This window comes from Armigeres subalbatus, chromosome 1 (assembly GCF_024139115.2).
Source record: "Armigeres subalbatus isolate Guangzhou_Male chromosome 1, GZ_Asu_2, whole genome shotgun sequence".
Lineage (NCBI taxonomy): Eukaryota > Metazoa > Arthropoda > Insecta > Diptera > Culicidae > Armigeres > Armigeres subalbatus.
Genome location: NC_085139.1, coordinates 20266759 through 20283278, shown reverse-complemented (window position 1 = coordinate 20283278; position 16520 = coordinate 20266759). Strand labels below are relative to the sequence as shown.

The following is a 16520-nucleotide window of genomic DNA, read 5'->3' as shown; positions in this document are numbered from 1 at the left end:
AGCTAAAAACAGGCTAAGCTAAAGCTAGCTAAAAGCTGCTGGGGGAACAGCTGGAGCTGAGGAGTGAGGAACAGGGCTGCTGGGAGTGAACAGGGAGCAGGTGGGGTGAGAACAGGGGTGGGAAGCAGGAACAGGAGCTGGGAACAGGTGAGGCTGGGAACAGTGGGAACAGGTGGGAACAGCTGAACAGGTGGGGTGGGGTGGTGAACTGGAACAGGGTGCTGGGCTGGGAGTGGGGAACAGGAACAGGGAACAGTGGGAACTGGGGTGGGAACAGGAGTGGAACAGGGGTGGTGGTGGGAACATGGTGGGAACAGAACAGGGGTGGGGCAGACAGGTGGGGCTGAACAGGTGGGGTGGAACAGGAGTGGGGCTGGTGGGGTGAACAGGGGTGGGGTGGGGCTGGTGGGGTGGAACAGGAACAGGGTGGGTGGAACAGGTGGGGTGGGGTGGGCTGGGGAACAGACTGGAGCTGGGTGGGAGAACAGGGGCTGGTGGGTGGGGGCTGGGGTGGTGGAACAGACTGGGGGCTGAGCTGGAGTGGGAGCTGGGGGCTGGGGCTGGGGCTGGGGCTGAGCTGGGGAACAGGTGGGAACAGGCTGGTGGGAGGTGGGAGCTGGGAACAGGGAGCTGAGGCTGGGAACAGGGGTGGGGTGGGAACAGGTGAGTGGAACAGGGCTGGGGAACAGGTGGAACAGGAACAGAACAGGGAACAGGAGCTGGGGGTGGGTGGGGTGGGTGGGGTGAACAGGAGGTGGGGCTGGAACAGGGGTGGGAACAGGGAGGTGGGGTGGGAACAGGGGCTGAACAGAACAGGTGGTGGGGAGTGGGAACAGGGGCAGTGGAGTGCTGGGGGAACAGGAACAGGTGGGAACAGGAACAGGAACAGGGTGGGGTGGGAACAGGGCTGGGAACAGGTGACTGGGGGGAACAGGGAACAGGGCTGGAGTGGGAACAGACAGGGGCTGGGGTGGAGACAGGTGGGGCTGAACAGGGAACAGTGGGGTGGGAACAGGTGGGAACAGGGGTGGGGTGGAACAGGTGCTGGGGCTGGGGAACAGGTGGGGGCTGGGGGGCTGGGAACAGGTGGTGGGGCTGGGAACAGGTGGGAGTGGGTGGGTGGGTGGGAACAGGGGCTGAACAGGAACAGGGTGGGCTGGAACTGGGGCTGGGGCTGGGAACAGGGGTGAACAGGGAGTGGGAACAGGGCTGGTGGGGTGGGAACAGGGGGTGGTGGGAGCTGGGAACAGAGGAACAGGGGTGGGAGTGGGGTGGAACAGGAACAGGGTGGTGAACAGGTGGAACAGGGCTGGAACAGACAGGGGTGGGAACAGGAACAGGAACAGGTGGGAACAGTGGAACAGGAACTGGAACAGGGGTGGGTGAGACAGGAACAGGTGGTGGAACAGGAACAGGAACAGGGTTGGGAACTGGGTGGGTGAGAACAGGAACAGGGTGGAACAGGGGTGGGAACAGAACTGGGGTGGGAACAGGGTGGGGCTGGGGCTGAACAGGTGGGTGGTGGGGGCTGAACAGGAGCAGGGGGCTGGTGGGCTTAACAGACAGCTGGGAGTGTGCTGGGTGAACAGGGTGGGGCTGTAAACTAAGCTAAAACTACTTCTTCTTCGCTAAACTTCACTTCGCTAAACTAACTTCAAACTAAACTAAACTTCGCTAAAACTAAGCTAAAAACTAGCTTCATCGCTTCACTAACTAAGCTAAACTAAACAAGCTAAAAGCTAAGCTAAACTAACTCCAGCTTCAGCTAAACTAACTAAACTAGCTAAACTAAAACTAGCTAAACTAAGCTAAAAAACTAAGCTAAAAGCTAACTAAGCTAGCTAAAGCTAACTAAGCTAAGCTAAACTAAGCTAATAAAGCTAAGCTAAAAGCTAAGCTAAACTAGTAAGCTAAGCTAAAGCTAAGCAAAGCTAAGCTAAAGCTAAGCTAAGCTAAAGCTAAGCTAAAGCTAAGCTAAAGCTAAGCCAAATGCTAATGGTTAATACACCGAGGTAAGAAAGTTAGAGCATTCGTTATTTTCAGACAGTCAGCTATTACTGCATATTTTCATCACTAGATTGAATATTTATCATTTTTTTTCCTCCATTATTTCGGTAACTATAAGCGAAAGCAAGCTTTATTTTCGATATGAGGATGTTTTGAACAATCAGTATACAAATAGATGTCAAAAGACATCTAGTGGAAAATAAGTTAACTAATATTTTTTTTCACAAGAAATTTTAGTTTTTTCTTTCTCTTCAGTCTATCGGAATACGGTATGAAGAGAAGAAATTTTTGGAAAGAGAAAGAAAATTTATAAATCTCTATTTGTAAAGAAATTTTTCAATTTTTTCTTGAACCACCGGAATTCGGCTGGTTTCCCTTTCTTTCCTATTACAGTCATGTGGCGTATGGTGATTGAGATGTTCGGTTTGTTGCAAATCTTCAGCCAAATCTTCAAACTACAAATAAAAAAAAGTAGCTATTCACAAGGGAGCGATCTATTAGAACTTCTTAAATAATTATCCCAATCATTCTCGTACTACAATTACTCAGCTGTTGTCTACCCCTGAGAGTCAAAGTCTTGCAGGGAATTTCGACGGAAATGCTAGAGAGATTCCCGTGAAAATCAGGAGAAATCTCTGGATGAATTTGAGGGGAAATGATGGTTTCCTGTTAGAATCGCCTAAAAAATAAGGACAGGATTTTCAGAAAAAAATCCAACGCACTCGGAAGCAAATATGTCCTTTTGAGAATCCTATCGGCACGTAATTTCGCATTCTTCTTCTTCCGCTTAATTTGTAGCAACTACAATATTGTGAAAGTGTTGAAAATTCTATTAAAAAAAAGTATAATATATTATTTTCTTGAATTTACAATTATTTACAGCTACCTACTTACCAGCTTGATGACATTTTGCCAAATTGACTTACGACAGAGGACAGAAAATGATTAATTTTCGCCTACTTTCTGAATTACGTAAGGTCAAAATTACTTTGGTAATTAGACCAAGTTTTCCTTGAGCATTTTTCTTGAGAACTGCATACTAAGTTTTAAAAGGAACTTCTATGTGCACAATTCTAATATTTTCTAATAATAATAATCATTTGGGCCAACATGCTCGCATTTGAATTAATTACTTTTATTGTTACATGTTTGCAACTCGTATTAAACCAAATAATTACGATACGATCCGATTCCATCCTACGCAATACGCTACCGCCGGCATTTGCGCAAAAATAATCGATAAATCTATAAATAATAACATGACGTAAATAGTGCCAGCAAAACTTTGCGTGGGTCATACCAACCCAACAGTGCGTCGTCGTTGAGCTGCACTTTCCACCGCCATCACCACTCCATCTTACTCGACATTTGGACTGCGACGAATAGTACCTACGGGCCTCCAAAGCTCGCCACTGACTGCTCCTCTTCCTACCAACCTGCCCTCGGAATCGTACGGTACGGTGTCCAATGACATTGGCCCTATTTCGCTCGGAGCTCGATATCCGAAGCGACTCATGCAGCATAATAAACAGTTCAACAGCAAAAACAAAACATTTTCGCGTCTGTCGTTTCTGTGGAAGCCCTCAGGGTTGTACTTGAGGGAGTGTCCGGCCTGTTATTGTTCGCAAGCAGCGTATAGAACTGCGCTGATTGATGGATCCGGCCCTTACATGAGCAACTTCCAGCAACCATGAACTTGCCCTTAAGTTCACGTCGAATGTTAGAAGCCAGTGGCTAGTTCAGATGTTGTTGACAAACCTAGGAGGTTGATATCAACGTTTCATGTCATTCAGAAAGAATCCTAAAATTCGTGACTCCCTCTACCATTGTAGCCGGCGCAGCTGCGGGGCTTTCACATTACCTCGCTGGTATTATTTATGATTCATTCAAGACCGGCTCCCTTCACATAAACAATCAGTGCCCAGTAACAAGCTGATGAGCGTTTTTTTTTTCGAATATGCCCGGCTCGAATTCGATTGTTGTTGTAGGCCATCCGGAGGGGTGTCACGTGGTCGACCGAGGGAGGCCCATGACCCAAATGGAGTTCAACTCGGACAAGAGGCGGCCTTTTCGATTCTTGGGATTGACCTTTTGAGACTCCACTACTGGCGAGCGCCGTACCTTCGAGAACCGCATAGCTGTAAATTATTGAGATTTTCGTCGATTGTTGTTGACCCTTTTCAGGTCCGCAGTGGAAGACCTTCGCCACGGCAAGATTTTGGCTTCACGCACTTTGACTTTTTTGAGCCAAAAGTCGCTTGCTCGGTGCGGTGGATACGAGATTGGCGGTAGTGCAGCGAGTTTCCACCTAGCGAAGAGCGTTAAAAACGGAGAACGTTGCCGGGGAGAGACCATAAAACCACCCCAAGATGAGGGGTGGATTTTTGTTGTCGCTTTGGAAACGGAAGTGGGGTGAAGGGATGAAGAGAAAAGTCGATTCACCCAATCGAATCTGCTTAATTCAAGGTCATGGACCTGTTTGGTGCGGTTCAGATGAATGCGATTACGGCAGGGGTCTGTTATACAAATCGAGTTGGCGGAATCAAAATTCAGATCGCTCTGCAGTAACGAGCTATCCGGGAAAAATGGCTTTACTCAACGTTTATAACTGACTCCCAAATTGATGGTGCGCGCGTTGAGAAGTTGCCATGAAAGGTTTTGGCAGTGTGATGTGAAAAAAGAATACAAATTAGGCCCTCGATTCAGTCTGGCGAGTAAAGGCGAAAGATTGCCAGTTCGGTGATTGCAGGTTTGAATTTCGCTAAAATGTATTACACAAGACATTGTCTACTGATTCACTTATAATTTATGTTCTTGTCTATAAATAAAATAAAATATAGCACTATTGCGTTCGTGATTCCGGACTATGCGTGTCTCGGAAAATTCAATTAGTTTTAGGCTCTCTAGTGATGTGCATATCACGAGTTTTGTCATAAACAACGTATTAGGGTTTTACTTACATATAAAAATGACTGAGAAATATCTACATAGGAAATCTTTTTGGGAAACACCTATTTCTGTCCCCAATGTTCATTGCTCAATCGTATTCCAACTGAATCCATAGATAGACAAATTTCGGATAAGCAAAACGATATTGAGAAGAGATCCACTCAGGTAACCAGTAAGCATTATATAAAGCATTTAAGTGGCATTATATGCGCCTTTTCTGCACAACATTAAATGCCAATAAGCCCTATAGTCGCCTCTAATGCTATTTTAATACATGTTTTGGCCCAATATATGGCTGCTTAAATTCTTAATCCTACTTTATCGATAAAGTAAAAATTTTCCTGAGTAGCATTTATTCAGCATCCGAAACGCTGAATAAATGCTTAATTTTAAAAATAAGAAAGAAGGTTTTTTTTTCATATTATATCGTTATTGTATTTTCATATTTGAAATGGAACATAATTTTTTACTTTCTTCGAGCGGGATTCGAACTCGCGCTCTTGCCACTTGAAGTTGTTGTCATCGCCCTTACCAGCTGGCCCATAAGAGAGAGATGGTAGTGGGAATAACTTTGCCCAACATAATCACTAGGCCCCTTCAGGAACATTGAAACTTAATTAAACTCATCTCAGAATGCAACCGTCACAAACGTCATACCCAGTTGCAACGAAACAGCTACAGTAGTGCTGCTTTAATGCATCCATCGAAAATAGTGCAATGGAGTAATAAAATGTAATTAGTGATAGGGTTAGGTTAACGACAAGTACTCCTGTCAATGGTCGGAATGGAAAAAACATTCTGCACGTACCGATTCCTATTCTCAAATGTAAGTTCATCGGACAAATAGTCCCCGCTATATGGTTCCATATTGGAAAACGTTTGACGTATGCACACTACAGGCTTTAAAGTGGCACTAATGTAGCTGTTCCATTGAAGACTATGCCTCTCATGATTGCTTTGAGAATGCTTATTTAGCCAACAGCCAGCCAGGTTTTCGAAATGCTTATTTACAGCATGGAGCATATGCAATGCCAGTATAATGCTACTATAGTGCTTACTTTAATGCTTATTGGTTACCTGGACAGTTAAAGTCACACACACTCAGTTTTTATTTCTGCAGCTCGGCAAAAATCCGCACAGCCGTGCGCCAGCAAAATAAATAACTGATATTCCGGCAAAAATAGCGTTTGTTAGCTGATTTTCGGCAAATTATTTGCTGATTATCAGCAGTTTTGACAGGAATCTCGGCTGTGCGATTCTCGGTAAAAGTTCAACATTTTGCTGAGATCCCGGTTAAAAAAATAAAGTGTGCACCCCTTATGAAACATCTAAAAGATTTGTATGGAGCGTTACACTTCGCTCAACCCTCCCTCCTCCCACTAAGCTTTACGTAATTTGTGGACGCTCTCTAATATTAAACATGAAAACAGTGGAGATATATCAGCTTCCACACTGATACTCTTCCCTCCCTCTTCCTTCGGGACCTTGGCAGAAGAAAGGTCGTGAGATTCATAACACCACAAGTTGCTTTAGAAATTTCTCTCGAATCTCGTTCGAATAATTTTCCTTGAATTTTTCCATGCATTTTTCCAAGAATTGCTTCGAGCATTCCTCCGAGGATTGCAAATGAATGTTCCTTTGGAAATTCAATCGGCAGTATTTACTTTAGAAACTTTTCGGGAATTCCTAAAAGAATTTCGGTAATTCCTCCGGGAATTTTGTTGGAAATTCTTCCAAGAATTTCTCTTGTAAATTGGTAAATTCTTCCGGCAATTCCTTCGGGAATTCCTCAGGAAAATCTTTCGGCGATTCGTTCGGTAAATCCGTTGAGAATTCTTCCCTGAATTATTCCAGTAATTGCTATGGAAACACTTTTGAGTATCTCTCCGGAAGTTTCTTCAATATTTCTTCTGGGAATTTCTACCAAAATTATTCCGTAATTTCCTCCTCTAATTCATCTAGGAGTACTTCGGGAACTATCCCCTTATTCCTTTAGGAATTTTTAGAAAAATTCTCGATACAATTCGTAGAGGAATTTCCAGAGTAAGTCGAGAAAGAATTTTCAGAGAAATTCCCGAATGAAGTCCCAGAGGAATTTCCCAATGCATTCCCAGAGGTGGAATTCCAAGAGGGATTCCCGGGAAAAAAAATCCCGAAAGAATTTCCCAAACAATTCCCGAAAGAATTCCTGAAGGACAACTGGAAAGAACTTCCGAAAGATTCCCTGGATGACTTATCGGGAGAATCCATGAATGAATTCCAGAAGGAACTTCCGAAGGAATTATCAAAGAAATTCCCGGAGGGATTCCTGCAAAAATTTCCAAAGGAACCTCTGGGGAATTAATTTGGAAAGATTGTGAAGGAAATTGTGAAGAAATTGTCTATGGAAGATGCCTCTCGGAAGATTTTTCGAAACAACTCCTGGAAGAACTTCTGAATGAAATCCCAATTATGCCTCTGAAAATTCTTCCATATTTATATTTTTATATATTTTTTTGAGATTTCCTTCTTAGTTCAAGAATACCTTGGGAATACATCCTGGAGTTTTTGCGGGAATTCCTCCGAGAATTTCTTTCGAAATTTTGTCGGGAATTTCTCCGGAATTTATTTCGGGAATTCCTCCTCTAATTCATTCGGAAGTTCTTCCGGTGTTTCCTCCTGGAGTTATTTAGAGAACTGGAGTTGGAGTTCTTTCAGGAATTCCCAGAGGAATTTTTCAATGAATTTCCGAAGGAATCTCAGAAGAACACACGAAAAAAAAAATCCCTAAAGAATTTCCATAGGACTTCTCCAAGGAATTCTCAGAGAAATTCCCAGAGGAATTTTTGAATGCATTCCCAGAGGAATTGTCGAATAAATTTATAGAAGATTTCCCGAAGGAATTCTTGATGAAATTCTCAGAGGAAATCTCCAAAGAATTCCTGAAGGAATTTACGGAGGAATCCTTGAATGTATTTTTCTCGAAGGACTTCCCGGAGGACCTCCCAAAGGAATTTCCGAACGAACTTTCAAAAGATTTCCTGGATGACTTCCCGGAAGAATTGATGAATAAATTCCAGAAGGAACTACTGGAGGAACTATCAAAGAAATTCTCAAAGAACACCTGAATACTTGAAGGAATAATGGAATAATAAATAACTGGAATAATTTTCAGGGGAATTCACTAAGCAATCCCTGAAAGAATACACGAAGCAATTCCTGGAGGAATGCACGAAAAAAAAACGAGGAAGAATATTCGATTGATTTCACCAACCCAAATTAATGTAATTTATACTTACTATGGTGTAATGGGACTATGGTGAAACCAACCCAAATTTGGCTTCTTCCACGGAAAAGCACACGTTACGATGCAGCTATCAATGTTTTCAATTTCATTCATGAGAGAGTGTGAGAAAATTACCTACTAGAGATTTAAAAATTTAAAATTCTTGCTCAAAGTTGAGTTCTTCCTGCTGCTATCATGTGGACTCGGTGCTAAGTGCCCTTAAAAGTCCACATAATGGCAGTGAGTATGGCTTCCTAACTCATACAGTCAAAGTTAGTAGTAAGTTGACTAAATTTATTAATTTCTCAACATTCCTGCAATATACAGTGCTCATACTCCTCAATTCAACATAAAGATGAAAATAGTTCAATGAAGACATGAATTTTCGAGCATTTTAAGTAATTATTTATCTAATCTGAGCTGTTTTCTGCTAATCACCACCAACATTACAGCGGTTGTATACGTTTTGATGCTGGTGATTTGTTAACATTTTTTCACTATTTGCACTACGGATAACATCTTTTCAATTATTTTTTAACTTTCGAAAACTAATAACGAACGCGTTTTAGCGAGAACAATGTAAGAAATATTAAATACCTGGCAGATCCGTGCCGAAAATGATCAATCGAACACTAAATTCCTTGTTTTGCTTTTTGCGTTTCTCGTATACAAAGTATACGTAAAGGCTATATGATTACTCCAAAACCAAACTTTTGATAGAAGACTCGGAGACCCATATTGTTATATACCAATCGACTCAGTTCGACGAACTGAGGTGATGTCTGTATTTGTTTTTTTTCTTCCTAAGCAATGGAGAGGGAATCTGCTCAACAGACATTCGGGGTTGTCCAGGAAGTGCGGGGTTAGGGACCACCTCCAACAGCAAACGAGAGAGGCAGGGCTACATCCCCGAACCGCTAAACCGTTTTCATTGCCGCCAAGCCCATCGTCCCTTCGGTACAACCAGAAAGTAATACTTCAAAGGGGGCCAGTACACAACGCACCTTCAAAGTTAGCTGCGTGTCCTTGCAGCATCAAACATCGTGACTCGCTGTTTTAGAAGAACACCATGGTATCGTGCCAGCGCATTGCCGGCTTTCCAGGTGGTCTTTCCACGCCCTATGTCCTCGGGAGGTGGGAAGGGTCGACTTCGCGCTTGCTTCCCTCTGCACGACTGGTATCAAGAATGATGATGCCCTCTCTGCGATAGGGCCAATTCGCCAACAAACAAAGGGACTTGCTGACGCGGTAGTTACGCCTGCCCCAGCCTTGACGAGAACCCCTTTCCGTCCTCGGGCTCGAAACCCGCCTGGTTGACCGACGCCGCGAAAGCGACGATACCATGTTGTTCTTCGCGCGGCCACTTGTTCGATAAAAGAATCGAGTTCGACCACAGGGCACCGGTATGACCCATGAAGCCGACTCCGAACCCTTGGACCACCTCTTATTTGCACCTGAACTAGCCATTCCTCGAGTCCATGCGTCACCTTATCTGTGTCGCTCCGAGACGATTTGGACGATAGCCGATAAAACGGCGTTCCAGCCAACTTCATCTTTACACATTACATGTCCGGGGTGCTCCGTTCGCCTCCGTGCGGTGCTCGCTGGAAACGATAGCGTATCAACGGCAGTTGAAGGGCTAGGCGGCTAAATGAACTACAACGAAGGGAGCGCGGTAGCGCATTGAGGCTGACGCCAGTAAGGTCTCAATTATGGTTCTGGCAGGCACGTCAAGGCTATGTGTATGGTATATATGGACAAAAATCTTTGGAGATGGAGGTGATGGACCTCTTTGCCAAAAGGGGTCTAGCGAGGTCCCCTATTAGAGAGGGGGAGAGTGGAGTGACGTTTGCTGCTATTGGCAGTACCGAAGAGTCTCCAGTGGTGGTGGGGAATAGCCCTGCTTGCACGCCTGATGAGCCACTACCAGGGATACGGGTGGTGGCCGAGCAACTCGATGAGATCATCGAGTTCATAAGCGGCAATCAGAACACCAACAAGGAGCTTAAGTAGAGCCTGTTGGTGCTTCGGCAAGCTGTTCGAGTCGCAAGACAAGAACAGGACGCTTGTATCAGGCGTGTAGCGGCAGCAGAGAAGGTAGCCAAAGGTATCCAGACCAAGGCCCTCTCCTCCCCTAGCGGTGTTACTGCGGCGAAAGAGGCGACCGCCCTTACGGCCAGTGAGGGTAAGAAAACGCCAAACTAGAAGCGACCCAAACGCGCTACCATTAAGGCAAAACGTCGCCAGGATGGTGGACCGGAGCCTGAAGGGCGTGTGCGCAAGAAGGTGAAAGGCACTAAACAGGCACAAGTTGTTGGGCCACAAGCTGGCCCCAGCCAGCCATTAGTATCCACCGAAGGGGATGCAAATCTTTGGCAGCTGGTCAGTAGGGTGCGGAAGTCGAATACCCCTCGACTTGCGAAGAAGGTTAGAGACAGAGGCGAGTCCTTGCTGGTAAAAACCGACAAGGACAAGTACGCCGATGTCCTCAATTCGCTGCGAGCGGCCGATAGCCTATCGGCCTTGGGTCAGGATATGCGCAGCGTCAGACGTGCCAGGAACGGTGAAATGATCTTAGTACTGAAGCGTGGCGCGCACTCCAGCGGTGTAGCTTACAAAAAGCTTGCCCAGGAGGTCTTAGGTGACGGCGCTCAAGTCAGGCCGTTGGGTGCGGAAGTGACCCTCCAGTGTAAGCAACTGGACGACGTCGTCTCTGCCGTCGAAGAGCAGTGCGCCACAGACGTTGAGCGGTCCTCTGTACGTCTAAGACGGGGATTCTTTGGTACGCAGGTAGACTATCTCAGACTACCGGTGGCTGATGCCAAAAAGGTCACTGAGAAAGGGAAGCTGAAGATCGGCTGGTCAGTATGCCCAGTAAGCGTGCTCCAGCCACCTTCAGTGGACAGGTGCTACCGGTGCCTTGAGTCCGGGCACAAGTCTTATGACTACAAGGGCCCAGACTGAAGCAAGATGTGCCGTACCTAAGTGCCTCATCTGCGCCAGTAAGAAGCAGGCCCGGAACCATGCTATGGGCGGACCTGCGTGTCCCTTCGGAGATGCCAATAGAAAAAAGCCGTGCAAGTTACACAGCTGAACCTGAACCACTGTGCATCTGCCCAGCAACTGCTGTAGCAGTCGGTCTGGGAGTCGAGGACCGATGTCGCCCTCCTGTCCGACACAATGGGAAGGTACACGGTTCAAGAGGTTGTACACTCCTCCGCGGAGGATGTCGCGATAGCCAAGATCAATGGTGTGTTCTATTGTACTGGCATCATACTCGCTATCACGCAGGATGCATCGTGCGATACCGTGCGGCAGGCTGATATCACCCTGAGACACAACAAGCGGTAGGTGCTTTCCAGTTTCTGCAGGTAACTGGTTACCCCCAGTGCTTTTGCCCAGGACGGGCCGCCGTACCTTAGTATAGATGCGGCAACGCCTGTCAGTAGCCTACTTCTACTGGCGCACACCTTGGAGCTGTTGGACATCATAAGGACTGTTCAGTTTATAAAGAGGACACTTAGAATTGTCGATGCTTTTAAACCATCAATCTTTTTTGAAATCTGTTTGCTTTTCGTTGAATATATTGTTTGGCTTTCTAGAAATGAAATCCAATCATCAACGAAACAATTCTAACTCAGAAATTTGGGATATTCATAACAATCTAAATTTGTTGGATTTTCAACAGCTTCAACCGTTGACAAACAATTGACAGTGTGTTTCTTTCCGATCTTCTTGATGATTTTGTTGACATGCCGATTTACAATTTCCTTACAAACTGTCAATTTTGCTTATAAAAAATTCTGTTGGGAAGCTTATGTTTACGCGAAATTCGAGAAGCTTCGACAATTGGCGCAATTTTGTTGGATTTAAACTGTTTTATCTCTTTTCAAAAAGTACAGTTGATTGACAATGTATTATAATATACGATAAAGCAAACTCCATCGAAATTGACCAATCAATCTGCATAATATCGTTATGTAAAAGTGTCCTCTCAATAAACTGAACAGTCCTTACTCGATAATGCCGCCACAGCAGTCGAAGCCTTCTTGCACGCATATTCGACATGGCTACCGAAGGTAAGCTTGTCGTCTATGATGACCCCAAGAATCTTCAGATTCCGCTTTGAAGTGATCGCGACGTCTCCCACGTGAACAACTGCATGTTGTGCCGACTTACGGTTACTGACGATAACCACCTCCGTCTTATGTTGAGCGAGCTCAAGGCCTCTCGCACTCATCCAGTCCGCCACAGTGCTGATCGCGTGTTCTGCGGTTAGTTCTACATCGGGGATCGACTCCCCGTAGACCTCTATGGTTACATCGTCAGCAAAGCCGACGATCTTCACACCAGGAGGGTACTTTAGTTTCAGAACCCCGTCGTACATCAGGTTCCATAGTACCGGGCCCTGGATTTGGGAGGTTCAAGCTTCCTCATTGCTTCTAATTTGTCTTTTGCAACTGATATCCCATTTGCAGTTATGTGGTAGCCAAGAAAATCTAGGGCTGTTATTTCACACTCTACTTTATCGGAATTGATCATTATGTTATACTGTCTTATCCGTTGATTCACTAGGTTAGTTCTGTATTGTAATTCATCAATATCTTTGGCTGGTATTAGAATATCATCAATGAAGACGATCAGCCATGGCAAATCCGCAAATACTGTTTCCATCACTTTTTGGAACATTTCAGGAGTAACATTATCAGATTCTCGAACAAATTGATGTTTCGGGAACAGTAGGTTGTTGGCCCAAGGTTCCCTATCCACCGGGATGGGGCTGCCATCTTAGGTATAGCTTTCGGGGAATAGCATTTCATACTCAGCCGCTGGATGCCAGAACAGACGCTGTTGGAGCCGCACCTCCTTGGTGAACAGACGCTCGGTCAGTCGGGTCAATTTGTTTAAAGTCCCACCCAACACCAGGACTAGGCTAGTGCGCTTTGAGCGGCACACGGTCGCTTTGATAGGGCCTGCTTGGGGACACATGCAGCTTTTTATAGAAGTTCAACAGAGCCCACTGTCGAACCCCACCACATCCTAGGCAGACCCCACAGTACGCACCCTCTCACTCTAGCTGATGTCAGAAGGACAACAGTGCCCAGGCTGCACTACCAGCTAAGTACGCAACCCTTAGCTGGCGGTCAATTGTCATCGGAAGACCCGTGGAAGCGTGAGTATTGGAACTCATTTTTCCGAGTGGAGAAATGAAGGTTGTGATGTATCTACATTTCTTACTCAATATAATTTGGTGGAATGCTTGGTGAATATCAAGTTTCGTAAAAATTGTGCTTCCTCCTAGAATTTTGAAATTATAATATAAAATATAAATTATATATACAAATTATATTATAATTAGATATATAACAATTTCCCACCTATTTTCCGCGTAATTTGTTCAAGCGTCGGAAGGCGATGCACTTCGTGAATCACAGCTTTATTGGCTTCGCGTAGATCAACAATTATACGTACTTCATTATGACTTTTCCGTTTGACTATCGTAGGTGAAACCAATTCGGAAGCTTCGTTAATACGCTCAATAATATCTTGTTGTTCTAATTCTTTCAGCTTTGCTATTGCTAACTCCTCTAGTGGAAATGGAATACGACGTAGGCTCTGCCGCACAGGAGTTATATTTTTATCTATTTTTATGTTTGCCACAATACCTATGGCATGTAATATTTGTAACAGTTTCTTAATCTTTATATTTCACACTCACCTTTGATTGATGGAAATGAGTCTTGTCCTACCGTATAAGTGAATTTGATGATGCCCAAACTGATTGCAGCATCCCCGGAAAGCAGCGAACACTTCCCTCCAGCAATCACGTAAAACGTCGTTTCTATGGATGTCCCGTTGATTGAAATCTCAGCATCGACTTCGCCAAGCACTTCCAAGGGAATGGGAGATCCATAGGCATTGAATATTTTCTTGCTTCCTTTTCTTACCACATGAGCTTCGAAACCAGTACGTTTCAACTGTTTCCAATCTTCTTCTGCTAGAACATTCTCGTCTGCGCCGGTATCAACCATGAGCTTCAAGGTTGACCTCCAATGGTGATGAGTACAGAACGTTTTCCAGATCCCAGGTGAAATAGATCAAATATCTCCGCCCAGCAAACCAGCAATCGCATATGAATGTACAAAATAAATTATATATATTTACAGATCAGATCGTAATCATATATACATTCAGCAGAAGTTATAAAATATTGTAGAAAGGTTACATATAATGCAAACGTATAATTTAATTGCAATTTATATCGTAAGTTGTAAATATGTTAATTTAAACTCACAACGAAATCATATATCGCGTATAATTAACCAATTGTATATATGCGCATATGAAATTACAATGTCATTAAGATTTGATTGTATAGTCTTTGGGTATAAAGATTCTAAGTATACAAACACCAACTCTGGTGTTCTTTGAGTCTTTTGGGAAATATTTTAATTTAAAAATATTAAAATACACTCGTTTGTCATTAAAAACATGCTGTACCCATAGTTATTTTATACAAAGATGTTTCTCTTCACAAGGAAACCTTTTCGTACCCATGAAAACTGCCAGCACTTGTAATCTTCCACCACAATTTTGCACAGGATCCACAATAGGATAATTTTTGTACAGTTTTGACTGTTACAATAAAATTTGCTTTTTATGAAACACCCGAGCTACAAATATCCGACAAATCAGTTAGATTAATGAATATACATTTCAACGATAATTTTTTGTACTAATATCCTTTCATACATGCACGCATAAGGTAATGTAAGATCCAAAATTTGTTATTGGATTGCACTTCTTGCATAATAACTGCCTAAACGAAATTCAACTACTGGAGTTTAATTCACTTGATTACATCGCTGTGATCTATAAAACAATTTAGAAATAAAATAACTTGATTTCGAAATAAATATTGTTGGTATTTTTGATACAATAACAACACTGTATTATTTCTCCTCTCAGAGATCATATACACGTCAACATGAAATTGTGTATATGTTTAATCAATCACATATGCTGTTTGAAGTAATCATCTCGACGATGTTGTATAAGATGCAATGTAATGTCCTTTCCAGATTACATTCGCGGATGTAATATTATCATTGGATGTAAATGATTGCCTCACAGTTGCGTACACATGAAGGAGCGGATAGCGACTAGACTATGAACTAGAAGGTCGATGGATCGAAACTGGAAGCTATTGTGACATAAATATATGCATTTAACTGATGAGCAACTAACAGTATTTCACGTGATGATAGATTTTAGATTCGAGCTCAGAAACATTTTTGTAGCAAGTACAATGACGATAAGCTTTTTTTTTAAATATAATTGATGTGTTATCATGCATGTATATTTGAAACTTTTTTTGACTATTCTAGATTTAAATGTTGTACAAGGCCAGATATGCAACTTTATAACTGAACAAATGCGATCTGTGATAAAAACAAACATGATTGTTCAAAGGTTCTATTGAAATCGGAATACGTCGTATATCACGTTAAACCTAACTCTGATTTGTACGTATATGGCCTCCACTTTTGTTCACATAGAGGGAATCTATGCATTTTATACAATCAAATTGCATCATATAAGAGTTCATTAAACAGAATTGAAAGTTGATTATGTGAACCAATTTGTTTGCTGGGCGACTTCTTCGCTGGGTTAACATCTTCGACTTCACGAATAAAACGTTTGTATTTTGGACGAATGGATTGGTCTATCGGATTTGTTTCTGAATCTTCTATTTTCTTCCGGAAACAGCAACGAGCGAAATGCCCTCTCTGTCCACAATTATTGCACTTACGGTTTTTAGCGGGACATGAAGGATCTCGTATCCCGTGTTTACCATCGCACCTGGTACATTTCCGTCCTGTATATTTAGTAATCTTCAAAACTTCATGCTGTTCATCCGCAACCGGTTTGGTATTCACAATGTTAACTTCTTGCTTGGTGTTTTGAATTACTTCCCATGTGTTAAGTTGCAGTTCTACAGATTCGTGCGTTCGTGCGATGTCGAGGACTTCCTTCAACGACAAATCTTTTTCCAAACACCTTCGTTTGAGCTTCGCATCTTTTGTAGTACTCACAATTTGATCTACGGTTATGCTCTCAGTTTGTTCCCCGAAATCACAATTGGCTGCCTGATGTTTGAGGCGTACGGCGTAAGTGTCCAGTTTTTCTTGTGGTGTTGGCAATCTTCTTCTTCTTCTTCTTCTTCTTATTGGCATTACATCCCCACACTGGGACAGAGCCGCCTCGCAGCTTAGTGTTCATTAAGCATTTCCACAGT

General features: G+C 43.5%; 1 protein-coding gene across 1 annotated transcript; it reads right to left on the bottom strand.

Annotated features, from left to right (window-relative positions):
* Positions 1–28: 28 nt before the first annotated feature.
* On the bottom strand, positions 29–14253 carry LOC134206010 (uncharacterized). Its single transcript, XM_062681699.1, has 3 exons — positions 13941–14253; positions 923–1309; positions 29–849 (listed from the first exon to the last, which is right to left on the bottom strand). The coding sequence occupies exons 1-3, from the start codon at positions 14251–14253 to the stop codon at positions 29–31; spliced, it is 1521 nt and encodes a 506-aa protein (XP_062537683.1).
* Positions 14254–16520: the final 2267 nt, after the last annotated feature.

Coding starts and splice junctions, on each gene's coding strand:
- LOC134206010 (XM_062681699.1), bottom strand. CDS start 14,253: ATGGTTGATACCGGCGCAGACGAGAATGTTCTAGCAGAAGAAGATTGG. Junction 1,310..13,940: donor CTCATTTCCATCAATCAAAG/GTGAGTGTGAAA, acceptor TGTCTGTTCCAG/CCCTGTTCCACCTGTTCACC. Junction 850..922: donor CCTGTTCCCTGTTCCCCCCA/GTCACCTGTTCC, acceptor CTGTTCCCCCAG/CACTCCACTGCCCCTGTTCC.